Consider the following 27,169-nt stretch of genomic DNA (forward strand, 5'->3'; position numbering starts at 1 on the left):
CTGAAAAGTTAGTGTCTAAATGAAATTATCCCCAGGGCTTTTCAAATTCATTCCTAAGGTTGAGGGAATTATTACAATATGAAGAAGGAAAGTTGATTTAAAGTAATTGATGTGACAAAACATAAACATTATTTCCAGAATATTCTGCATGTTAATTCAAGTTAATCCATTTGAACTCAGATTCACACCTCCTATGAGCTGAGTTACCATTTGCTGCCTGTACACTAGGGATGGCCCAATTCCATTGCCGGCATCTTTGGCCTCAGATAGAGGCATTCATCTTTTTCCTTAAATATCTTTGTTTTTCATGTTATCTTGTCAAGGTGCCCATTACCTCCAAAATTAATGAATACATGAAGTCTTGGCATGAACATGAAGCTGTTCTCTTTCTTTGCTATTACTGCTAGTTAAGTTTGCTTCTTATCTTTTAGCCAGTTTGGAAGCTGGGGAGCTTACCTTAGGATGCAAGTTTTTGTGGAATATGAGACACAGGCCAGCATCATCTTTGTGCATCTGCAGCCACCCTGCACGTGATCATTTATTCCCACAGTGCTTAGCAATCCATCTTTTCCACACTGTTTAACTGTCTTGGGCAGAGAAACTTGTAAAGCATTAGTAAGTGGTGGCACTCATGTAATATTAAAAAAGACAATTTCATTTTGAGGAGAAAATATTCCTAAACATCACTTTAAAATGCTGAACATCAACAAACCTTTTAATTGGCGGAAAACTATCTTTTCCCTTCCCTTCTCATTATCTCCTGAGCTCCCAATTTATCCCCATCCACTAAGATTCCACATTTTAATTCTGCTTCATGCTCTCCCTTGGCATAATCCCACTTGTTGCCATTTATATCGTCCCTACTACTCTAGCAACTCTCCCCCATACACGTTCCATACTTAGAATTTCCCCATCTATTTCTTAGCAAAACTCCCCTGTCCTAGGTTGCTTGTTTTCCATACCACATTTCACACTACTTTAGAAAAATTAGCATATACTAATTTAGCAATAGTCACAAATAGCATAACTTTTTACCTACCCCACCCCCAAAGTGACAAATTAACATTTAGGGTCATAATTACCCAAAGGGGTACTTCGAATGCTGAGAAATTTCAGGTAAAGTAGGAAGATAATATTTTTGGACAGGTGGCTGTGTTGGTCTTTCTTCCTTTTATCCTATTTAATGTTCTTCAGATCCCTTAAGTGGTTGCCGATGCATTCGGAGTGGCACAGAGCTCTGCATCAAGGGCTGATACACAAACAAGTAACCAACATGCTTTGTGCTGCTCTGGTCCCATTTCTCTTTCCAGTGCTTACACATAGTTTACTGCATGGTATTTGAACAAGTTAGAAAGACCAGAATCAAGTGATAATAAGACCCTTCTTCAGTGAAGCCTTCTTCTTGGAAACAGAACTGGAAGAAGTAGGTGGTAAAAGGTCACGTTAGATCAGCTGCAATGGATGGACAATGTGGAAAAGTCTCAATGGGCACTGGGTGTGTTCACCCCGGGCATTAGGCAGCAACACAGATCTGATTTAGGCTGCCCTTGTGAGTAGCAAGTACTGAACACTGTTATTATTTTGATGAAAAGAGCCCTGTGGATTGTTTTTTGATCTGCATATTAACAAAGAAAAGAAAGACAGCCAGGTTATTTCTTAGATGCAGCAAGAAAGACATTTTCCCTTGAAAATGTGCAAGATACATCTCTGCGGGAAACACACATGCACACACACACACACACACACAAATGAAAAATCCTTTCATCTATAGTCTGTGGTTTGCTTTCTTTTATTTCTTAGTATACATGAATATGTGAAAACACACAACACTCAGACATGCAGCCTGATCAAGTGATAATCTCTTATAATGTGCTTCTATTTAAAGCAACAAACAGATGGAGGGTTTATGAGCAAGGCTGGTAAAAGTAAAAGCAAATGATTGCAATAGTTGTACTTTTAATAGGATTCCCCACAATCTAAAACATTATTCCCAAAGGAACAAATTGTTCTATAAAATTATGTTACTTAGGAAAGAGACAGTCGCCCTGACGTTGCTGAGGCGACAGAGGACTGCAGGATGGCCTTGTGCTGTAGAAGTCTCTCCATCAGATCAGCATCCGGGGGGAGGCGAGGCAGGGACATGAGGCACCATGACCCCCAAAGAATGAGCTCAGTGGAATAGGATAAAAGGAAGAAAAACCAAAGGGTAAAGGGGGTATGAAACCTGTCTGGGCTTTGATTGAATTTATTACTTTCTAATTCTCTACTTTGAAAAACAAGGTTTGGGAAATTCCTACAGATTTAAGATAAACATGCAACATGGCTTCCTCCTCTGGCAATTCAGACCGAGGCCTAGCTCAAGCATAGCAAATCTTGCTTAACAAACAGCAGAACTGTAAGCAACCCAACACGAATTCATTATCATTATCCCTTCTTAAGAGAAACAAAAACTCACTGTAATTCTATCAATAAGATGAATATGCCGTAGTGATGGCCTTTACGTAAATTATAATTAAAGCTAATCTTAATTAAAGTTATTACACCATTTTGGAAGAAAATAAACAACCCAAGGAGAGGGAAACAATGTGGTCAATAACTCACTCCAAAAATATTTTTTGCCTCCAAAACTCGCATTGAGGGAGACATTCCTGCGCATGATACAAATGGTTCTGACATTAAGAAAAGTAAACAAGTAAGAAAAATAAAGATGGAAAAATTCTGTGGTCAGTTCACAAGTGCTTTTTTATTGTTTGAGGCAGGGTTAAAGCCTTTTATAAAGACAAAGATATATGTGCCGCTAGATTGGATATGACATCAGACTAGTCTAGCTGCCCTTGCACAGAACTTGGAATGCCCATAACATGCCATGGAGAAAACATGTGTTGATGCTTCTAAACAAAGACTCGGGGTGGGACCTAATGCAGCTAATTTAAAGCATTATCCCAGTGCTGTTTGGTAGATCTAACAGAGAAAAGGTACTCAACTCCAGTAATTAATGGATTGGAACAATGAAGGCACACATTCAACATTCTCTAATTATTAACAGTCTTGAAGATTTTAATGTTAACTTGTCTAAATAACTGATTAGCGAAGGTTGCATAATCTACAAGCAGGACTACTGCCAGCCTCAATACTGTCATTCAAGGCCCCTGTTGACTCAGTAGGCCAGAGGCTATGTAAAGGGACTAGAGCTGAGAAAGTAGGTTCTTCTCGGGCAGCTCAGGGATCCTGAGACCCCAAAGACTTTTACAACAGCAACTCCCTAGTCACCTGGTACTATAATTTGGGAGGATTCTCTTTTAGGCTTTGCTGTCATCACATTGACCTAATATGGGGAGGACAATGAGCACCTGGTCTAAATAGAAGCAGCAAAAAATAAATGCTATTGTGTCAAGAGAATTGGCCTTTCAAATATCTTCTAGAGTGATTTGGCTGGTGTACCAGTAAGTTAAGTGAAATTACAGTACCCAACTAGCATGATCACACTTATTTTCCTTGTGATGCTAGTGCTAGAATACAGCCAAGAATGCACAAAGACATAGCACCATCTCACAAGATATGGATTGAATTTCTGAGAGGTCCCAAGAAAGATGCGAAACCCCAAAGGTTTGTGCCTTGTATAAAAACTATCTGGTCTGCTGGATGTTTTCTATAGTCTTCATTTTGCTTTCTAATGCCCTGACCTATCAATTTACCTTTCATCACCTCACTACCTCTAAATAGCACCCAAAGGAGCAAACCAGCCCTGATCACAAATATGACCATATGCATAGCTGGAAGTGTGTATAGTTAAAAAAATAAATAAATGAGTAAGAGTCCCCAGTGCAACTAAACCCACATGCTAGGAGGTGTGCCTTATGCTGCATTGCATTTTGGGGCAAGAATTAGATTTAGAAATGAATGGAACAGCATAAGGTCTGTGCTTTTCTAGTCAGTAGTTTAGGGAAAGCTGTTTATTCCAATACAGGGATTGTAACAACATGAAGCCAGCCATCAAAGTACGATCTGGCTGAGAAGTTATACTTTCTGTTCTCCAAAAAACCTGCAAACTGAAATGCATCACATGTGATAAAGTTGGTGTTAAAGGATGAAGGTGGGCAGAAGGGGGAACTATGTATATGTAAAATATACAAGGTTCAGGGCCGTGGGGGGAGGAGGGGATGGATGAAAACCTACCTAAGAGGTACAATGAACACTATCTGGGTGATGGGCACACTTATAACTCTGATTCGAGCATGACAGAATTGATACATGCAACCAAACACATTTGTATCCTGACAATATTTTGAAATTTTAAAAAGAAATAAAACAATAGAAGTGAGGTTGAAAAAAATTTGGTACATCTATATTTTGTACTAATATATAGCCAATAAAAATTAAATATATTTCAAGAAAAATAAAATGTTCTGATTGAAGGGGAATAAGGGAAGGTGGCCTTCCTCTAAACTGTGACTATTTCACTAAAAATAAGCCCACAACACAATGATATCAGAGGGATCTCGATTCAATAGGCAAGCTGAAGATAGTCTCCCTCACTTGACTGCGGCCACTGAGCATGCCCAGGGAGGCCCCAGGTGTGACCTCTGCTCCCCTGTGAGCAGTGCAGGGACCAGGCAATCTATCATGGTGTTCATGCTGTCAGCCCTGGTGCTTCGCCGCCGCTGTCTGTCACCCTGGTGGATGAGACCTGCTTAAGGGCAATCATGTCAATCTCTATGTGACCACTCACTTGAAGGCAAAAGGATGATCTTGACAGGCCTGGCAAAGTCAGCAGAAGGTACCAAAAGCTGAAGTCATATCCTTCCCAAAGAGATGCAATGTGGCCCATTATTTTTTTCCTCTTTGTTTTCTTTATTTTTGATTTCCCTTTTTCTTTTACTTTCATGAAATTGGCTAAAACATACAGAACTTGGCTTCAGAGCTGGTCATCTCGGATAAACCTGTTGCCCTCCGAGTTTTTTCCATGGTAAACATAGTGACACTTCCCGAGGACACCTGCAAATAAAAATAAACACATCATTACAGGTGACACAAATTGTGTAGCAGGAAAACACAGGTGTTGCAAAACAGACATGCAATGCAATCAAAGATCCAATGGGCAGCTGAAAATGAATTAAGTCCCAGAAGGGAAAGACCCCACCTTCCCTTCTTGTCCTCAAAGTTGACATTCAAATCAAATATCATTACCAAGTACAAGTTCCTAGGAATATCATGTTTACTGCATGACCTCTCTTCCACATTTTAGGGACTTTTCTAATTTGGCCAGTTACTCCCAGAATATAGCAGAAGAAGCCTTTCCTCACCCCAGATTCCCTTAGTAGAGTTTCTAAGAAAACTAAGAGTTTAAAGATGGACCCAGCCCAAGCAAAAGATGTAAAACAATCTTCCCAGAAAGTGACTATTTTGAAGTCCTTTATTCATGAATCAATATTGTTAACTTCCAGAAAGAATCTTCCAAATCCTGGGAGGCATCAAGCACATACTGGATGATTAAGGACGAGAGGTGGTATTGACAAAATACCACATGGAAAGAAATAGGAGCCTCCAACATTAAATAGCTTCTCATAGGCATCCTGAACTCTCTTCTCAGCTTGCAGTGCATTTGATTTTCATCTTCAGTTTTATTTTAAGTAATTTTGTGGCTACATATAAAGCTCTCCCTCCCATTCAAGGGGATTGCAGGAGACTTAACTATGAAAAATGCACCTAGAATAGGGTCGAACTTTTTAATCAACTCATTATTTATTCTATTATAAATACCCATAAGAAATCACCTGCCATAGTTATTGTGAAAGCTCTGCAGGATTATGAAGGTAAAAAATCAGTTGCTTTTTGCCACCTTGTTTTTTTCTTTCTAATTTTAGAAAAACCAACCTTAAATTCAGTTACAGAGTTGTCTTAGAACTAATAGGACTTGAGTCTCTGAAGTGTACACCAATAGAAAAAACAAAGAAAGGAAATGTCCATAAAACAAATTCCTGAGCCACAAACCTGCTTTTGAAAAGAGTTACCTAGATGCATGATTATTCTTTTCTATCAGTTTGATAGTGTGAAACCAACAAACCCCATTTTTTGTTGATTTTGGATAAATTAGCACTTGAAATTAGCCAGTTTCTTCACATCAGAAGTTCTAAGTAGTAAATATTTTTGCAACTATAAAAGAGATGTTCCTCCACTACAAAACTTTAAACTTTTCTCTTAAGTAAGGATTATAATGGCTCTTAGAAACTTTTAAGGGCAGGGCAGATACTCTCTGGTTTGGATGGCTTGGAACAAAGTTGGAAATTGCTGGGGTCACAGAATATCTTCGAGTTGGCAATAAGGAGAGGGTGACATCGTTCCATGGCCTCAAAACTGGCCTTGGGCTCACTCTCATTACTTCTATTTCCTGTCATGTTCCTATGAGCAAGTTTACTGTGGCTCATTCCTCCTCCTTGGTCATATTTTCTCCTTGGCCCCCAATCCCCAATCTCTGGTTTTCAGTATTGGTCTAGTGCCTGGAAACATTGAGCCTGGATGAAACCTCACTGAGACCCTTCTTGGGGTCCACATTATTCTTTTGGTTGTTGGCACTGAGCTGTTTCCTTTATTGTGGTGAATTACGTAGCAACCAGTGTTGCATTAATATTGTCACCAATGCCAGGATCCTGGTGGTCTGTGGGCGTGGCCGGTGAGGCTCTGCCCCAGGAACAGCATCCGGTCTAGGCCTGTGTGAGAGTGCCTCAGATGTGACAGAATATCCACAGGGGTCTTCCTTAAACATAATTGATTCGAACAAACACTCGCTCAAGAATCTGGAAGGATGGGGCCGAGGGATGCTAGTTTCTTTCTACAGCACCAGGACAGCATGACTTTTAATAAAAAGAAATGGATAGGGTTGTCATATAGCATAAAGAACACAGTCTTTCTCTTGAGTAAAAGAATGAAAGGCAGACACATACCCCCCCCAACACACACACACCATACATGCACTCTCTCCAGTAAAATCTCTAGTGCACTCAGAGATTTGATTTCTTTGCTCCGTCCTCTCTCCATAGTAAACTTCGACTCCAGATCTCACCTAGATGCAACTTGGACAGCGAGTGCCATCCTGGAAACAGACTGGATGCTTCTGGAACGTGGGCTGTGATGTGTTCTGAGCCACATTCCCAGGCCTTGTTTCTGGTTGGCATTGATAAAAGTCCCTTTTAAAGCCTACCCTGTTTCTTCGGGCCTGGAAGCAAGAATGTTTATAGACATCCTGGTGAGAGAAGGCTGTTTGATGGATGCAGGAGACTGCGGCTAGGTGTCAGCGCTTGGAAAATGAGGCAAGGACATGAGGTATTAATATTGTCAATGATCTCTTGACGGGAAAACAGATACCGCATTCACTGTCAGATTTAAATAGACATCAAGTGCATTAATGACAAAGGGGCAGACTTCAAACAAAGGGGCTGTGTGGTGAGGCGCTGAGCTAGTCTCTGTGCTGGCAATAACCTGATCTGAAAAGGCACCGTCAGGACTGCAGACAGGTCCCGGATTGTGTGCGGTGACAGGAAACAGAGATGCTGACAGAGATACCAGCGCCATATTATGCCAAGGAAATTCTAACGCTGTCTGCCATGCTAACGAAAGCTGACATCACTCCCCATCACTTGGGGTCCTTCTCTGCCTGCTCCTGCAGAACGTTTCTCCCCAGACATCATTACGGAGCTCGCCGCGGCTGTAAAGCTCCTGGCAGCCTGGTTCTGTCGGAGCGGTGGGCTCGAGGGGCCCAAGGATAACCTCAGTCTGGGGACAAAGGTGCTCAGGCTAGGGCCAGTGAGAATCGGCTACAAGTTTTAAACTCCAGTCGTCCCCAATGGCTTACATTAAGCAAGCACTGCCTCTGTGTGTCTCCTACCAGAGCTCAGAGTTGGGGTGTGATTACTCCTCATAGGGGACTTGCGTGTTCAAAAATAAACAAACAAACATTAACAAGGACAAACACACACACCCAAACCAGCACAGTCCTGTGTGTGGCCACAGGACTTTATTTATCATGAAGGTTATTTGTAAAATAAGAGGCTCTGCTCATAAATAAAGTGAGGTGGAATTGTGTGCCTCTCTCCCTCACTCTCCCCACGGCCCTCCTCCTCCCGCCGTGGCAACTGCCATAAACTGTGAAAATTACAGAGGGAACAGTTTGCTTGCAAAGAACGTTTTTGACAGGGAGGCGCTCTGAGGCTGGAATTTGGGAGCCCGCTGGTTGTGACTCAGTAGGCGACGGTTTTCCCTGCACATCTGCAATGGATTCATTTGTTTGTATCTCCTCAAACTACACTGTCTTGGAACTGGAGGGGGAACAACACATTTAATGGCATATGCAGTGTTTTTAATTAAAATATCTGGCTCTGGCCATGAGAAGTGAAGCGGGCTTGCCATGCATCAGGCCGACGTGCAGTTGTCTGTGTGGCGTTTCTTTTTGGGGGCCCTGATAAATGACAGTGTGCTGTCCCCTGGGGAATCCTCTCCCTACCAAATGAGCCTCCTAATTTTTCTTAAGTAGCCAGCTTTCCCATCACCATAAGCTCTTAAAGTGATAATTATGAAAAAAATGTATTGGGAAGAATCTGTTTTAAAGAGGTCCTTTATCTTTTCAATGCCTCCCCCCTCTGGACTGGATGTTCTAATTATGCGGTTAAGTTATGATCTTGGGGCTGCCTAAGGGAGTGGGAATCAGCCTCTCTTCCTGGATGCAAGGCTGAGATGGCAGGGCCAGTACCAGAGACTTTGCTGGGGGAGAAGCCCTGAGTGTGCAGGGAAGGGAGTTCTTGCATCCCCACGTGTCTGTCTGAGTCCAGCACAGTCTCCAAGATTCCCTGATCTCCTGGACGGCTTCGCGCCTCCAGCTGCAGTTCAACCATCTGTGTAGTAAGGGGAGGTGGGGGAAGACTTGCATTTAAATCCAGCCTTGTCCTTAACGGTCGTGTGACCACATACCTGTCCCTTTCCCTCATTGGGCTGGTTTCCCCATTTGTAAAATGAGAGCAAGGAGCCAGATAATCTCAAAGGTCTATTTTAATTCTGAAATAAGTGATTTAGTATTTTCAAATGTTTCCCTTATGAAAATAAGGACATGAGGTTCAATATTGCCTGATGCAGGAGGCAAATCCAATATTCAGTCAATAAAAAAAATTGATTTAGACTAAGTCAGCTCTTGAAACTCTTCCAACCCATATCCCCATATTACAGCCTGGACAGAAGAGAAGCTCTGGAGGAGCCCAAAATCCCCAAGGAAAGGGCTTCTCCTAACCTTCCTGCAACCTATATTTTATATAGCTAGAAGCACTGACCACTAACTAGCCTACACCCCACTGGCTTCGACATAGCCCCAGTCTCATAATTCCATATTCAACAGAAATAAGGCCTAACCCTCAGAGCTCAGCACAAATGGTCTGTCATTAATATTTTAGGAGTGGAAAAAAAAAGAATCTGCATGTACAAATATAAAAACATTTGATATTAGAGTACAGGTTGGACCAATAAGTTTGTATTTGTAAAACAAAGAAATTAAAGTATTAATTATCATTGTTAGTTTTGGTAATCATCATTTTAGTGATCATTATGTTAAATACTATTATCATGAATATCTGTAAGTGTGGCTGAGTAATGACAAACAGATCTCGATCCTATGGTGATCACTCTTACAATTAGCCCTGGGACGCAGGCAAGGGATGGAGGGTTCCCTATAGAACAACTGTTCTCTAACCTGTATGAGGAAAGAAAGGAACTAGACCCCTTATGGCCTCTGCAAAAAGTGATGATAGTTTTGTGAAGAGGTGGATGGGCCCAGTGACAGGGAGGAAGAGGGTATCAGGAGAGTCCTTCGGGCCCACTGAGGTGGGCTCCAGAACAATGTTTCTATGGGACTCAAAAATGTCCATAAACACATCATCCCTGCAATATTCTCCCTCCTCCCCAATTTCTAACACCCAGTGCCTAAAACAGTATAGAAGCTCCTCAACTTAATGATGGGGCTACCTCCCAATAAACCCACCCTGAGCTGAAAATGTCTTATGTCAAAAATACATTGTAAGCTGAAACTATCCTAAGTCTTAAGTCCCTAGATTTATGATGGGATACAGTTTCTACTGAATGTAGCCATTTAGCACCATTGTAAAGTAAAAAAATTATAGGTCAAACCATCCTAAGTCGGGGAGCATCTGGACTGATACAGAGGAGGTGGTCAATCAAAATTTGTTGAATAAATTAATTAATACCATTAAAATTATTATGTATATAAAATTTAAACAGAATCCACTAAGTTAGGAATTTCAATTGTTGAACACTCATATCTTAACCTCTGGTATGATTTCAGATGTTTAAAAAGCTTTAAAAATACATGCTGATTAAATAGTTGCCTTATTAAAACAGGGAATAGAGAAACAGAGGGCAACAGCCTTAACTCTTAAATTCTATAGTTGTTTTTATGCTGAACACTTTTTCCCCCACAAAAACAAAGCAATCACAGTATCTGGTTGGAAAGAGAGAAGTGAAGGGAACATTATCGTCCAGCCTAAAGAGCTGTAAACATCATACACTGGAAAGGGACATTCCCCAGAAAGCACATTCCTTGGTCTTTGTTATGTGCGGGCCGTGAATAAACTGAGAACTGGAAAGGAATAAACACCCATGTTTTATGATCTTGAGAAGTGGCTGGAGCAATACCCCGAGGTCAGCCTGTGTGATGTGCTATCAGCTCCGCTGTGGATATCGCACAGGATTTAGCAGAGCCTGCAAAATTACAGGCTCCTAGCACATCCTCCTCCTTCAGCGCAAGCCACATAAACACTGAGACAAAATGAAAAGAAGAGGGACTTTAAAAGGTCTTACAGGAAGGAGTTGCGTGGGAGCAATTTTTGTGGAAAGAGGACAAAGACCTTCCCTCCACGCCCAACATATTTCCCCTTCCTCTGCCCATCTGAGACGCCTCAGATTGGAGATGACATGAGGAATGGCTCTCCCTCTGACCCAGGGGAGGGTGGAGATGGCAAAGAGAAAGTGAGACTTCCGCCCCAAACTAGCTGAGCATGACTTTGTACAAGTGTCTTGGTTTGTCATCTGCATCTTGGGTTGGAATGGGGTATTGAGGCTGCCATAGTGTTTGTTAAGCCCTGAAACATTTGGTAGGGCTCTTGTCCTCTTCACCATGGGGGAAAGGGTCACTGCACATTGTCCTTGCTAAATACTACAGTGACCACCTCAAACCATGCTTCCTTCCTATTTTTCCTTTACTGTACAGAACAACCTCACAAGGGGTATTCCTGTCTGGCTCCTCTGACTCTGATGTTTTGCGCTGGTGGACAATGCAATGGAGAATTCTGCCATTTGGATCTCAGGGATGCTTTGTGTTCAGGCTTATAAATATAAACATGTAAACTAGCCTCGCAATTTTTCTTTGAGAAAGCATTAATTATTCACAGCAAACTCCATTTAGCCAATTTAATTCCTTAATCAATTTTTAAGTGGAAAGTTAAACCATTTCTATTTTTAACATTTTCATTCCTATTTTACTAAATTTATTTTCAGTGGGATCAATCGTTTTTCACGCAGTTTTTAAAGTAAGGTTAAATTCCTCAATCAGCTTTTTGCCAAACATCAAATTTTACTGATATCTTCTAGATCTGCACAAGAGTCATTTATTTTTACAAAGTGCCATTTCCTTGAGAAAAATTTTGCAGATCTAAATGGTGACAGAAAGACTGAAATCTTCTGTTCAAGTTTAGTCAACAAATTTTATTGTGTATAGCTTTAGTTCATTTCAATTTTATTTTGTTTTCATTATTTCTACCAAGCCTAATTCCTCCCCACGAATTTCTGTGGTTTTCAATGTACCAACAAGATATAAATCTTTGGTCCATTTTTCATCCATAATGAATTGCATTATGGGCAGGATTCATTGCTGTCATTTTTCTTTGGGGTTGATTACTTCTACCAGCACTGTTTATCACAAATTAGAGCAAATGATAGTTTTTGTTCATTCCTTAGCACAAAGAGTATGTAGGACAAAGGTAAATACTCAGGGTGCATGATACGATCCAAATTGTGGGGTTGTGTATTGCTGCTTTCTACCAAGCACCAAGCAAAAAATTCCCAGTATGGGCTCGCTTCAAGGGTGAGGACGCATCCACATCCTGAAAGTGGTGGCAACGTGTCCCTTTGAGAAGAGGGCATCTGGCTCCAATGTGCAGACCTGTCCAGTGAGGCCTGATGGGGAGTTAAACTTTCCACCACGAGAAGACATATTCCCTGCATGTTTGCAGGGAAGAAAAAGGAGGGGAAGGAAAGCAGTCAGTAGGGAAAGCATCTTGGCAACATTTGTGCTGGAGGTGACAGGCATGCAAAGCTAAAGCGCAAGACTCCCAGGCCAGGGAGGCTGCACACATACTCACAAGAGTGAGCAGGCACATTGATGTGTGACACGCTGGAACCTGTGCAAAACACACCCGGGGCTCCCAGGGCAGCCAAAGTGAGGCTTGTCATTTGAGAAGGAGGTGGGAAAAGAAGGAGAGGAGAAAAAATATGGGGCAAGTTTTTCCCCTCACACGATCTGTTAGCGGGAAACGGAAAAGTCTGAGAAATAACTGCACCATTGAGTGGATCCTCTGTAACAAGCTCTGCTGTCCCATCTCGAGCCTCTGGACCCCACGCTCAGGGTGCAGATGCTGTGGCCCCACCCAGACCTGGCTGGACCATGCAAAGTCCTCTCCACATCAAAGAAATATTAGGCTGACAGATTAAAACTTATCTGGCAGCAGATGTTTCCATGATGTGAATCCTGGAAAGGACAGTCAACATGCTTTTGATCAGATGTCAATGCTTTTTTTTTTTTTTTTTTTTTTTTGCATTGAGGGTATTGAGGGGTGAGCAGGAACTGACATGGAAGAATCTCAGGTTTGAGGGTGGGCTCACTACCTCCCTTTTTTGAGCTTCACTAATATGCTTGGCTCTTACCTCTAAACATGTTGTATTGCAATCAAACAGAAACATACTATATATACAAAAGATCAAACTCCATCGTAAATATTTCCTTACTCCAACAATTCTCCCCTGCCCCCCCCCCCAAAAAAAATAAACTGCTACATATTAGCAATCCAAATTTTGTTTTTTATTCTCAGGTTACAATTTTTTTGGCCTAGCCAAAGATGAAGCCAGAAACAGTTCTTACTCTTGACTTCCTAAACACTGATATGTTCACACTCTCCTACAATGACCTGTATTATTTGCTGTGCTCCCTAGTAAACTTATATACAGAATATTAAACTTGTCTTTTAAAGTATTTCTTTAACAATATTGAAGAAGTCTCAAGTTGGGAGACAATTTAAAGATCCTGCTTTTAGGTAAAGTCCTTCATTTTACAGGGGAGGAAAATGAGGTTCCAGTTGGCTTCCCTGTGGGTGACAGAACCAGACCAGGAACCCATACACCTCTACCTTTCTAGTCCATAAATGTCTCTAAATTATAGGACACTGCCTTTAGGACAGGAATAGAAGTTTTGATTTTATAGTTTAGTTTTCAAAATCATTATTTATTCGTTCAGTTCTATTCCCAAGAACCAGGGGTCTCCTGAGAACTTCAAAGATCACCACCAATCTGACGTCGGTTCGTTCTTACCTACTTTTCCATGGAGAGAAACTTGCACTGCGAGGCCAGTTTGGTGTGAGTGCTTCCCCTCTCTCCCACGTGTGTAATGTAAGTGGGGCTTAATGGCTGTGAGATGGGCTGGATTCCAAAGTGCATGCCGAGAGGGGATGCAAACCAGGTAAGGTTCGTGAAGTGCCCTTCAGTGTGGTTCAGTGATGGATGCCACGTCAAGCAGGCTGTCAGTCAAAACGGACAGTGGGCAAGTGCTATGGCTTCGCATTTCTTCCTTGGTTTTTGACTGAGGAACTCAGAAATCTTTCAGACAGGAGAGAAAAAAGAAAAAGAAAGAAAGAAAGGAAGAAAGGAAGAAAGAAATCCACCCTTCCACCACCTCCACCATTCCACCGTTCTCTGCATTCACCTTTCCACCCTTCTAGCTGAAGTCGGAGGCATCGCCACTAGAGGGCAGCATGAATTTAGGAAAGCCGCAGTTTTCTCTAAAAAAATTAAATAAATGACAGCAACTATTCAGGGAGGGCCATTAAAGCCACCCTGTGCTTTTGGTCACCAATTATAGGTTCCTTAATGATCAATATGTCATGTTCGCTCAATCTGTGCCGAAGTCTTTCTGAGAATGGGGCCACCAGACGCCACCCCCTCTGCTCCCCCGTGTTTTGGATTCTTCTTGCCTCAGTTTCAGGGACTGATTTTCTTTATCGTCCAATTGCTCTAATTAATCTTCCAGGCTCAAGGATTGGGGATTTTTGCATATCCCCTGCATAAATGTAAACAGGCATTCAAACTAATAAACAAAGATAGATTTCCCCCATGTCTTAGAGAAAAAGATCATTTTTACCACATAAGAGAAGTCCAAACAAACAAACAAAAAGCCAACCAGTGGTGTGGATTTGCCATCATTTGATAGTCAAAAAAGTAAAAAAAACATAAAAACAAAATAAATGGATCAACACACACACAAATCACAGCTACTTCCTTTTAAGGCCCTCCCTGTCTCAAACCTGCCCAGCCATTGTCTTCCCTCTCAGAATACCTGGTCCAGACTATCAGAAAAGAGAGGCAGAAGCTACTCAAATAAAACTAATAATTCCAGCTGCTGTCTGATCCTCATTTGCTCCCCATCACTGCTCTCTGGCACCTGGGACAAGGGACCGTTTTCATGCCTGGATCGACAAATGACCACTGCCCTTTAGGAGGAGGAGGTGTTCATGGGCTCCCAGAGATTTCCAACATGGCGTTATGTTTTTAAACAACAATAAAGGTATGAAATTCTAGGGAATGGTATTTTAGAGTTTGATGGGATGAAAACAAGTGGATTCAATCAGGCAAGGGGGTAAACAGAAATTGGAGTTACTGGCCTTCTGGGCAGGGAAAGCAGAGCTGAGCCCAGGTGTGGCTCCCATTCCAGGCGGGAGGCCTCTCGCGTGGTCGCGGAAGCGAGTGTGCAGTGGCCCTCACACCGTCTTCCCTTACACTTTCCTACCCTAACAGTCATGCCATGGACTAGGCGCTAGGGAAATTCTGGGCTCTAGGTAATGAATTAAATTATCTCATTAACTCATGGTTAACGAGAAACCTTTTGGAGTTTTTCCTCACAGAGAACACACTATCTAAAACCAAAGTCAATTTCATTGTCTTACTAGGTACATCATAGTGACCACAACTGATTATTTCTTTGAGTATTTGTAGTGAAGATGATACAGTTAGGAAGTTTGGCTGGGGTGGGAAGGCTGCGGACTGACCATTTCTCAAGGTCTTAGGTTTTCCTGTTTATGAGTTCCAAAAGGTCGAAGACAACATTTTCTCCCCCATGGACTATGACGCCTAGGACATTGTAGGTATTCAATATGTTATTTTTTGTTGTTGCTGTTGTGGAATAGATGAAAAGACCTCAGGATACTTGTTCTGAATCCAACATTCACTATACATCCCTGGTCATTTACAGGTAGAAGAACTGCATGGGTTTGCCCCGGGACAATGGTTCTCCTACTTGCCTGTGCATCAGAATCACCTAGAAGCCTTGTTAAAACACAGCTAGCCAAACCCCACCCCCAGAATTTCTGATTTAGTGGGTCTGAGTTGGGGCCAAGAATTTGCATTTTTGCAAGTTCCCAGGTGATGCTGATGTTGGGGGAAGAACCTTTGGGAAACACTGTTTAGGACAACCTAAATGGGGCCCCCTTTTCCATATTAAAAAGCAAATTCCTTGACATATGTATTATTCTTGTAAAATCAAGGCTATCCAAATTTAGAGATAAAAATCTGGTTAAGCGAAAGTCCTAGTGTGGTCAGTTTTGGTAAAATGGAGGTTTAATTTTTTCTCCAACAGCAATGAGTAAACAAATGGTACTTAAAAATAAAAAATTACCATAATAAAAGATTGTTCCAGCTCTTTGTATAAAATAAAAAACATACAAGTTTAAATTTAAGTGATGTGTGGATTACATTAAGAGAAGAAAAGAGTTTTTTTGGATAAGTAGAATAGAACTGAACCTGGAAACCTTGATGTATAAAGTGTAACAGCAACAACAAAAAACTTGCAGGAAAAATTTCCCAGAAAGTCTTTAGACTCCCCCTAAACTGACAGAATCTTATATGAACAAATCTGAGCAGTGGGGGTCCTCCTGCAGAGTCTGAATGGGAATTTTGGCTTTGCTCTCAAGCAGAAATTTGCTTTTCGGTTTCAGATCTGTTCCTATTAGAGAGCTCACATCAAAAGGGGGGAAAACATCCACAGTTCTGTCTGGTTCTGCAGGCTGAAATTTCTCAAGAGAGTCATTGAAAATAAAGACAAGTTACTTTTTTTTTTTTTTAAATTTTCAAGCTGCAAAAAAGGACCTCTCAAATAAAATTAAGCAGACTCAGTAACAACTGGGTTTGTCATAATGCAAACCCTGCAAGGATTGGATAAAAGGCCTTACTTTCTTGGGCCTATTAGTCCAGCTTCCATCTGCCCTGTGTTAGAATCCAAACAAACTTTTCCTGTACTGATACTACTATAATCTTTCCTACTTCCAGGACACCCTAAATTACTTTCTCCAAAAGGAAAACAAAAGGAATCTGCTGATATATGATCTAACTGAAAGAAGTCTTACATTGCATTACAAAAAAATAACCAAAAGTCTGTTGGTGCAGAAAGCACAGCATAATTCTTGGACACTAGCTAATCCTGCTGCCAAATGCCAAAATATTTTCATTATTTCTAATCTTCAACTCCCCATTCTCTAACCAGCTTTGAAAAAAAAGTGTGTGTATATATGTATGCATGCATATGTATATACGTATGTGTGTATATGTATGTCAATGCAAGAAACTGTAGGTTAAGTAAGAATAGCAAAAGGCAGTTTATAAGAACAATATGAACCTATGTACATTTTTTTTTGCCCAAGATAAAGACAAGGTAAATAGTAGCAGAGCACATTATAAGTGCCTTCATTAGGGTCAGGCTCATTAAAACTTATTGAAGGCACCAGAGTCTCTCCAGCAATATTAAGAGGGGTGTGTTTTTTTATCTAGCAATGGAATGGTCTGGTTAGAGAGAGATTGCTGACAGTGGGTGGTACCAGGTGTTATCTGTCCCTGGAACATACTGCTTTGATGGCTTGGGATACTACCCCTTTTATTTGGCTGGCTTGAATTTGTCAGGATTCACCCTGTGGTGAGTTAACATCCTTCCATATTGGAAAAAAAAAATTGCCCATGGGCCAGTGCGAGCCTCGCACCTAATAGAATACATCTGGCTCTGACAGTTTGATGCCCAGCTCTGAGCCACATTCGGCAACACAAATTAACAGCCGTAGACATTGCCCACGCTGAGCAGGAAGTAATAACCTGCTACCTGCTATTTGGCCAAAATCTCATTATAAGCCATTACGGTAATTGAGGGCCAAGACTCTGTGGATATTAGACTCCCTGAGCGCCAGTGGTTAGTTCAGGAGAAGAAAGACTCCTAACGGAGGGGGTGAACAGACTAAGGAGAAACTGTGCTTTGGATCAGAGAGTGAGTTCTGTCTATTGGGTGCTGTGTGGCACTGGGAGATTTGTGAGCTGTTTCTCTTCTGTCTCAAAGCCCACGTGACTTCTCCTAGGGGGTTCAGGACTCGAGGAAGGTGATGTAACTTTTGGTAGGCTTCCGACAATGCTGTGCAATTAAAATTTGGTTTACACGAATATTGGGGAGAGCCACAAAGGGAAGAAGAGGGCAAAATAAGTCAGAATTTTCCATGCATAGTAAGCATGGAAGCTGGGGTGGGGAGAAGGAAGATGGAAAGCCACCCATTATCCCTAGAAGATGGAGGCCTCTAGAATCTCTAGAATTATGGCCTATGAGCGTCCACTCTTCTGGAGCAGGCAAAGCCAACTCCCTTTCCCATAAGGTCAGCCCTTCAAGTCTCTGTCCAGGGTTGGGCAGCTATGGATGAAGCGGTGTGAGTTGAGACGAGGGAAACAGGACAGAAGAAGTCCTATTAATCAATTGGTAACCAACTGATCAATCAACCTGAGATTTGGTACTATGAAGATGGCCCAGGATACTGCAATAATGATGACAGCTTTCAATCAACTGGCTCCAGAAATCCATTCTTCTCATCCCCCTGCCCACATACATCCCCCCACAGACACCCCAACAACAACCAGATTGTCCAGTCATGGGAGGAAGCTTATGCAAGGCTTTACCTAATGTATAACAAAAGCTCCTGAGTGCCATGTCTTCTCCCGACACCACTGGAGACTTAGTGAATAAACCTTCCCGGGCATCCCAAAGTTACCCTTTCATCCTAGCCCAGGTCCCAGTGAAGGGTTCCTCGGCGTTGGCATTTTAAAGAATTGGTATTTTGGGGGAAAATAAGCACCACGGTGGAGGAAACAGAATGTTCCCGAGGGTGAGGATGCCTCGTGAGCGTCAAGTATACATTCTGCACACCCCGAGATAATTGTCCTGTCTCAGTCGAGCCAGCCTCATTATTTCTCTTCACTGAGAGGGTTAAGCACAGTCTCAGACCTGGAAAATGGCTGCGGTTGGTACAAGCGAGGCCTTCCCTATAACTAGATCCTTCAGGAAAAAACAAATTAATCAACAGCGAGCTGAAGTGGGTTTAATGATTGCATTCTGCATACAATCAGCTTTTCCCTTTTCAAGGGCCATCAATATGTCAAGGGAAGACATATCTGAAGGATATAGCTCTTAACATCAAGGTTATCTATTCTCCACAAGGCTCCCACTCCTTGCCCAGCTGATACTCCACGCTGCCGGTCTCTAACATTTTCATCAACTCTGCAATCAATCAAGGTAATAATGTTGTGCAAAAAATCAATTAACAACGCAATTAAACTTTCCTTATTATCTCAAAGGGCTGAAATAATACCTAAAGGGAAGATAGACTCACTGAATGCAGACATCCATAATCCAATGTGAAAGTGAATTATGAGGTTAGACAGATGCAGGCATGTGCTGGTGCTGTTATTTTCCAGGGGTTATATCTCATCACGGCAGTGTATCAGTCAGCCCCAATCCCAGACCCTAAAATTCCAAATTACTTTTAAGAAATATATGATGTGCAATATCCATTTCATATTCTCTTTTAAAGATGACCCCCTCCCCTCCAAAAAAAATTGAACGGCCATATTATTCAAAGACAAAATGATCTTTCAACAAGAACATAAAATATAAAAGCTATAATAACATTTACATCTGTATAGCACACATCTCTGTAAATGCAGGTCATCTATTATACATAATCTGCAGTGCCTAAAAAGCCCAGGATGCAGCACAACATTTAAAACTCAAATACGTAAATGTGCAAACTCCTATGGAATGACTGTGGCTTCCACCCCAGTAAGACCTCACCCATGGCTACCTGTACAAATGCACACATGTGCACATGCCTACACACAAATACACATACACGTGCATGCACACCCACACAGAAGCATCTGGAACAACGGAAGTATTACTCTTTAAAAAGAGAATGACTATATTATTTAGCAATTACTCCCAACTTGCCCTGAAACACTATCCTTAGGAATTGAGCATTTATAGTACATTAAAAAAAGACGACTATTAACCTTTTGCAGCAGTAAGGACTAGGAAGTACTTGAAATTTCACACTGAAATGAGATACATAGTGGGGGAAGAGGCAGGGGTTCCCTGACATTTTCAGAGCTCATTTTAAACTATTCTGGACCAAGGTGCCGTGGTCTGAGACTGTCAAGAGAAGGCCTAGAGATAGAAGGGGAAACAGGGAGAAGAGGAAAGGGAAACAAACACCAAAGCAGAAACCAGCAAACAAAAAATGCTGATCTAAGATTAACATTATTTGAATATCCTCTCACTCCTGGAAACAAAAAATAACAACACTGACTTAAAGAATAAACATGAACAAACATCACATGCAAATGCCCATATGAAAGTCATCCAGTTTAATCACCTCATCCTTCTCCACAATGGCCCGAGAGGCTGTCCTGTGGTAGACCCTAAGGATCTCTCCCCGGCCTAGGAGATTCTGGAAATGCACAGGGGCCAAGTGCACTGACTTAGGAACATACGATTCCAAATTTGGGCCTCAGTCAGTTACCTGAATCAGACTAAGGGAGGATTTCCCTTTTGGTCAGACACACCGCCACACCGGGCTCTAGGTCTAGGTACTTTTACAAGGCTAATCTCGCAGCAGTGTGAATTTCCAAATATACCAGCGAGGGTTGTGCAGGTATAGTTTTAAGTGTCATGGTTCGACAATGAACTCTTTTTTTGCAGGTTACTCACTTGTAACAAAGATCCATCTGCACAAGCCAACTTTCCTTCATTTTTGGCACAACAAAGAGGCAAGACTGAGCCCCAAGTGCAGATTTAAATGAACAGTAAAACAAGACAAATACACACCAACACTCAGCCTGCAATTTCTTAAGAAAAATAAAGAGGCAACCTATGATGGACTCTTTGGTACAGATTTTCAACAGAGAAGTTGGACAGGTTTAGTGAATCCTGCCATTTCTCTCCTAACCTTAAGGAACATAATTAATATGTTTTCATTCCCAATGACTATATTGTGTGTGTATCAACTGGAACTGCTCCTGCTGTGTATTTGATTCCACTGACGATGGGGTGGGTTGGATTTTAAATGATGTGTGAGCACTTCTGTTCTTTCCGTGCTCTGGTTTATGTGTTATTCATGACTTGCATTACAGACATGGCTGATACACAGATGTAAATGTTATTAAATCTTTTGTATTTTAGAGGCTTTGTGAAAGGCTTCTTTGTTTTCAAATAATTCTCTTAACCACCAAAAATAACCAGTAATACATGACAATGTCTTGGGAATTTTTTTCACTGTATTTTCTGATGAAGAGATTTCCCCCGCTACTGCCATCTTTTCATCGAAATAAAAATGTAGGATAGGTTGGGAGATGGAAGAGGTGTATCTTTATAGTAACGCTCAAGCACAACTTCATGTGTCTGTGTATGTGTGTGCACACTCTAATGTGTGTTGTATGTTTATGTACATGTGTGCTGAATATGGGCATGTGGGTGCTTGTGTGTACTGTTGTATGTGTGCTGTGTGCCTTTCTGTAAATTGTGTTACACAATGTGCTAAATACATGTTGTGTGTCTACTTTGTGTGTGTGTATCTCGTGTGTGAGAGAGTGCTATGTGTGTACATGGAGTACGTGTGAATATGTTGATATCATTATGCCAAATCAGAACGCAAAGTCACCCAATTCTTGATTACCTGTCAAAGATGCAGTTGCTTTACTGCATTTTGGTATCTGACATAATTTTTAATCTCTTTTCACTTTGCTCCATCCTCTTCGCATTTCTCAGGATTTCAACAGAAGAGTGGCAGAGGATAAACCTCTTCATACAGACAGCACTTAATCAGCCTGTGCCTCTCACTGGCTCACTTTTCTTTATTGATTTTAAATTTAAACAATGCTTTGAGACTGAACAGCGCACCTCCACAAATACAGCTGACTTGTCTGGTGGAGGTCAAGAAACACAGAGACGTACATTTCAGCCTGAGATTAGCAGCCCAGCTGCAAAGTGCTATAAAAGGAGAGAGCACTCAGGCGCTCTCTGCCCACTCCTGGACAATGGGAGTGCCTGCTTGATTTCAGAAGGGCCCTCTTGGAACCAAAAGAAACATCCCCTCAACTCTGGGGCATGTGGTGGAGCCAGAAGACTGAGGTTCTGGCTCCTGGTCTGTTATTAATAGGAATTGCCCTGTGCAACTTGTTCCATCACTCTGTGCCTCAGTTTCTTAGCATCTGGAAAAAATGCTCCCTGAGAACTATTTCTGCTCTGACAAACATCACTCCCATTACCATCTAAGCAGTTCTTCTATGCTGTGCACGGCTCACATAGTTAACGCAATGGTACAGCCTTTTTCTTTCTGTGTCCCTCTTTTCCTTTCCTGGTTTGTCCTCCTTTCCTCCTTGAATATCTAAGACCCTCATCCTCCGTTCTTGCCTTCCTTGTGGTTTCCATTCCAGAATCAAAACGTTGTTGTTTTTTTCCTTCACACCTTTTCTAAGAAGCGACTAGTTCTCTGATGAACTAATGCATAGGGTGTTTTCCATTCTTAAAAATAGACACTTACTATAAAACAGACCAACTGAATAAGTCTCTAATAAAATTTCAAGCAAAATAAGCAAGTAGAAAAACACCATCTGCCAGGTACAATCAATGAAACCCACCCCTAAAATGAAAAAAGAGACTTTATATATTTGATGAACTAATGGGCCAGAAAGGAAAATGACTTGTCAAAAATCACTGAGATAAAAATTACTACAATACTGTTACATACAAAACATTATGCAAACATAGAAAAAGGATTAGCTCTGTCTTGGTGACTGGAGAGGTGGGCAGAAACATACAAAGAAGACATTTTCTCTCAATGTACTTCCTTCTTTTTAGTTAAGTCACAAATATAGTACATGTTTGTTGTAACAAGTTAAACAATACAGAAAGTGTTTTAGAAACTTCATAATTACTCCTTTCAACATTTCCATGACTACCTGATTTTCAGTGACTCCCAGGATACATGGTATACGTGTGTGTACATAGGCATATGCACACACATACATATATATGGACATACATATACACAAGACATACTGCTAACTAAAAATGCAAGGAGCAAAGAATTGTATACACTCAGCTACTTTTAGGTAAGAGAGAACTAAAAATATGATTAAAGAACCCCACATACATGTCCCTCTATGTTTTTTAAAAATAACATAGGAAGGATAAACCATAGACTAAGATGAATGACTATGTGTAGTGGGTAGGTAGAAATAGGGTGGAGGGTTTTGAGATGGGACTGGGACTTGTTTGAACAGAGAAAATATGACTCTTTATGGTCATATATTTTACATGTTCAGAAAAAAATAAGGATGGAAAAAGCAAACCCTAAAATTGAACACAAATAGAAAAAACTGAACCTAATTGTATATTAAACCTATAGCATAGCTATACAAGAAGTTAATTTTGGAATACAGTACTCCAACTACACACTGAGTGAGATACATTCTGAGCACCAAAAAATTGCAAAGAAATCTTGAGTTTTACTTAGTAGGCTTATTGTTGTTAGTGTTATCAGTGTTATCATTCTCAAATTATTTTGTGTACATGGTAGGATAGAGAAAATTTGTAAATATACTTATACTAAAGCTGTTGGAAGTCAGGGTTTTCCCTATGAGAGAAGGGGAATGTTAATAAAACAAAGAATGAGGGAAGGTATGGTAGGCAGAATAATGGCCCCAAGATGCTCACACTCTAATCCCTGGAACCTATGAATGCGTTACCTGACATGGCAAAAGGGACTTTGCAGATGTGATTAACTTTCAGATGGGGACATTATCCTGCACTATCTGGGTGGGCTCAGTCTAATCACATGAGTCCTTAAAAGAGGAGAAGCTTTTTAGGCTGTGGTCAGAGAGAGCTGTGACCACGGAAGAGTGATCAGAGAGGTGCAATGTCACTGGCTCTGAAGAGGGAGGAAGAGGCCAGGAATCAAGGAACGTGTGTGGCCTCTAGAAGCTGGAAAAGGCAAGACAACAAATTTTCCCCTTGGGCCTCAAGAAAACTGTAGCCCCACTGACACCTTGATTTTGGCTCCATGAAGACCCATGTCAGACTTCTGACCTTCAGAACAGTTAGAAAATAATTTTGTGTTGTTTTAAGCTAGTTTGCAGTATTTTGTTATGGTAGCTCTAGAAGAGTAATAAGAAAGAGGAGAAGGAAAGGGAGAAGATAACAGCCCTGAGAATGTGAATTGGAAGCGTCCGTAAGAAAATATGATACAAAAATATATATATATGAAGGTATGTGTGTGCACATGTTGTACACATGTGTGTAAGACACCTAGTGTCCACATATGGGTTTCCAAAAGGCATTTTCTACTAAAAATAACTAGTGTTCCTTAAAGAAATGGCTGATTCAGGTGGGGCAGGAAATGTACAAAGCGAACCTAGAACATTTTGTTGTGCCAGAGAGCCGGGAAAGAACACAAAAGGTGGTTTGAAGAGGCTCTTGCAGGACAAATTTGGCACTATTTGAATACCAGAAAGAATAATGATAGTAATTATTTGACATATTGAATTTAAAAAGAAGCCCTACGAGTCCATAATGATACTTAAACAAACATACAAACAAATAAACGCAAAGGAAGAGAGAAAGCTATTATTGAAAGAATGACAGCTAATTAATATAGAAGGAATGACAAAAGTAGAAAAATTGCTACACTCCAGTGTAGTAATTCAGGCAAGAATCAATGAGTGTTGCAACTATTGGGTGAAAGTTTATTGGGGAAGAAAATATTCACATAGCCTTAGACTGTCACTCTTTAGGCTACTTGTTAATTACAAAGGGGACATTTGCCTTTAAAGTGGATCCGTCTGTTGGTAACCAGGTTAACCAAACGATCAACCTTAGCATCACTAAGAAAGGGAACATTAAATACCATATGCCCCACAACATGTCACAATAAAATATACCCAATATCCCCTATGCCTGCCAAAACATTAAACCTGAATCAAATCATGAGGGAACAATCAGAAAAATCCAGAATGTGGGACATTCTGAAACAAAATCGGCCTGGGTTTTTGGAAAAACAAATAAAATGTCATGAAAAACAGGAAAAGGTGAGAAGTATGTCTTATAACTATTGTTATCTGGTTCCATCAGAATCACTCGGGTGCTGATTACAACACAGATTGTTGGGTCTCCCCCCAACAGTTTCTCCTCCAATGGGGCTGGGGCCGGGCGCTGGCGTTTGGATTTCTGACAATTCCCCAATGCTGCTCCTCTGGGGACCAACCTAGAGAACCACTGCCCTAGACTTAAAAAGTCTTAAAAGACTTAACCAAATGTAACCTGTAAACCTTGATTACATACTAGATCAAAACAAAAAGAGTTATAAGAGACATCATTGGTAAAATTGGGGAAATTTCACAAATTGTATATTAGGTAATAATTTTGAAGTAATGTGAATCATTTATGAAAATTGTACCATCATTTCATAGGCAACGTCCTTATTCATAGAAGATGCATGTGGAAGTATTCAGAGACAAGTGTAAAAGTGTCTGCAATTTGTTTAAATGTCTCATTAAAAACAGTGTATTCACATGTGGGCTCACAGACATAAGAGAGATAGCAAATGTGGCAAAATATTAACAGTGAATTCAGGTAAAGAATATATGTGTGTTTAATGTACCATTCTTTCAACTTTTCTGTAGGTTTGAGTATTTTCACAGTAAAAATTTTGGAGGAAAAGGCTTGGTTTTCTTGGCATATGATACTTGCAATTGAAAAGTAATGAGCTGAGGAGCAGTTTTCAAATCTGTGTTAATTTTCTTTGTCTTCTCCTGATTCCATCAGGTGACCTATTTAATCATCTCAAACTAGCAACGTGTGAGATCCTTCCAGGCCAAGGTGTTCTCCACAAGCAGTTATTGGTTGTTCAAAAAACAATAATAATAATAATTACGAGTGAAAAATTGTCAGTCCCTCCCCATCCCGTTCCCATCGCCCTGTGCTTTCCCATTCCCTCAACTCCCTCCACGCACAAGAACACACATTCCACACACACGTGTTCCACATCCATCTTGTATTCCTTCCTTCTTTCTTTCACAAAACGTTTAAGACCCGTGTTTGGTTTGCATTACAAAATGGCTGACTGGAAAAATTATTTTCTAGACATTGACTCATGCTCTCTTACATCAAACAACTGTTTACTAAGGACCTGGTACACATGCCAGGCAGTATCCTCGTAGATGGGGAAAGAGGGGTGGATAGGGTTTTAGCTCATGGAATTATAACCTAGTAGTGAAAGACAATCAGCAGGTAGACAAAATTTAAAATCAATAACTATAATAAGTTTAGACAGAAATACAATGAAGGTGGTAAAACAGGGCAAGAAAATAGAACTAAGAAACAGTTAGAATATCTGGATACTAGTGCAAATTCCTCTGTAGTCCAGGCTTGTGAATTTTGGCAGGTCACATGATTTATGTGAAGCCCAATGTTTATGTTTAAAATAGGAATAATAACCTTTGCCTATGTACCCCCTCATGGGGACCATGAGAAACTCCAGCTTCTAGCATTGCCAAATGGTAGCATTTCTTGGGATATGCCTTGACAAGTTGGCATAATTTTTATAATAATGTGCCATCTTATAATTGTCCCACTCCTGTGTTAGTAAGGAATATACAAGCTGCTATAACAAAAAGCCGCCAAATTTCAGTGGCCCAACACAACAGAAGTTTATATCTGTCTTACGCAAAAGCCCAATGTGGGCAGCTTTCTCCATGAGTGGTTTTTGTGGTTTTGTCGCCTCCTGTTGACCCTCTCATATGCATCAGGCAAGGGGAAGGGGAAGAGTGTGGAAAAGGCATGGCCATTTCTCCAAAGCCTTGGTCGTGGACTGACAAACATAAACATCCCTTCCACTAACATTTCTTTGCCTAAAACACACTCATGTGACCCCAATTTGCTATAAAGGAGACTGAAATGAAGTCCAGGTCGGTACCCCCACAAGAGAAAGAAAATGTGGATTTTCACGGGCAAAAAACAATCTGTGCTACTATGACATTTTAAGATGTTTTTTCCTTCCACATTCTTCCTTAATACAGAATAACGTACTATGTTAAAGAGAATAGAAAGGGTAATTTTACAGTTCGTTGTGGGCCAACTATGCACAATATTATATTGATGCTCTGACCTGTGTAGCAAAGCAAAGCATCTGTCACAGTGCTTGGCACATACTCCAGTATGCATTCCTAGATGAATGAATGAATGAATGAGCATCCCACTAGATTCCAAGCTCCATGATAACAAGAAGTCTGATTTGTCAACTGCAGTCACTTAAGGGCATGGCATTGTGCTCAGCATATAATAAATAATAAATATAGTTAAAAACTTATGTTTTGAAACCTAAAATTATATTTTGTTCCCCAAATTGAATATATGCATTTACAGCATACTCTTGGAATACACTTAGTCATGTTAGAATAATTCAAAGTCATCTAGGCTTTACCTAAGTACCCATGAATA

General features: G+C 40.8%; 1 protein-coding gene across 2 annotated transcripts in view; it reads right to left on the reverse strand.

The window, feature by feature from the left end:
• Nucleotides 1-4,839: 4,839 nt before the first annotated feature.
• Nucleotides 4,840-27,169, reverse strand: part of LRMDA (leucine rich melanocyte differentiation associated) — a 1,038,561-nt gene continuing 1,016,231 nt past the window's right edge. For both annotated transcript variants that reach the window (XM_045568897.1, XM_045568898.1), the window contains one exon: nucleotides 4,840-4,995. In XM_045568897.1, the coding sequence (XP_045424853.1) occupies nucleotides 4,916-4,995 (80 nt within the window). In that variant the 3' untranslated portion in view covers nucleotides 4,840-4,915. The remainder of the gene's footprint in view (nucleotides 4,996-27,169) is intronic.

The sequence above is a fragment of the Lemur catta genome, chromosome 14 (assembly GCF_020740605.2).
Source record: "Lemur catta isolate mLemCat1 chromosome 14, mLemCat1.pri, whole genome shotgun sequence".
In the NCBI taxonomy this organism is placed as follows: Eukaryota; Metazoa; Chordata; class Mammalia; order Primates; family Lemuridae; genus Lemur; species Lemur catta.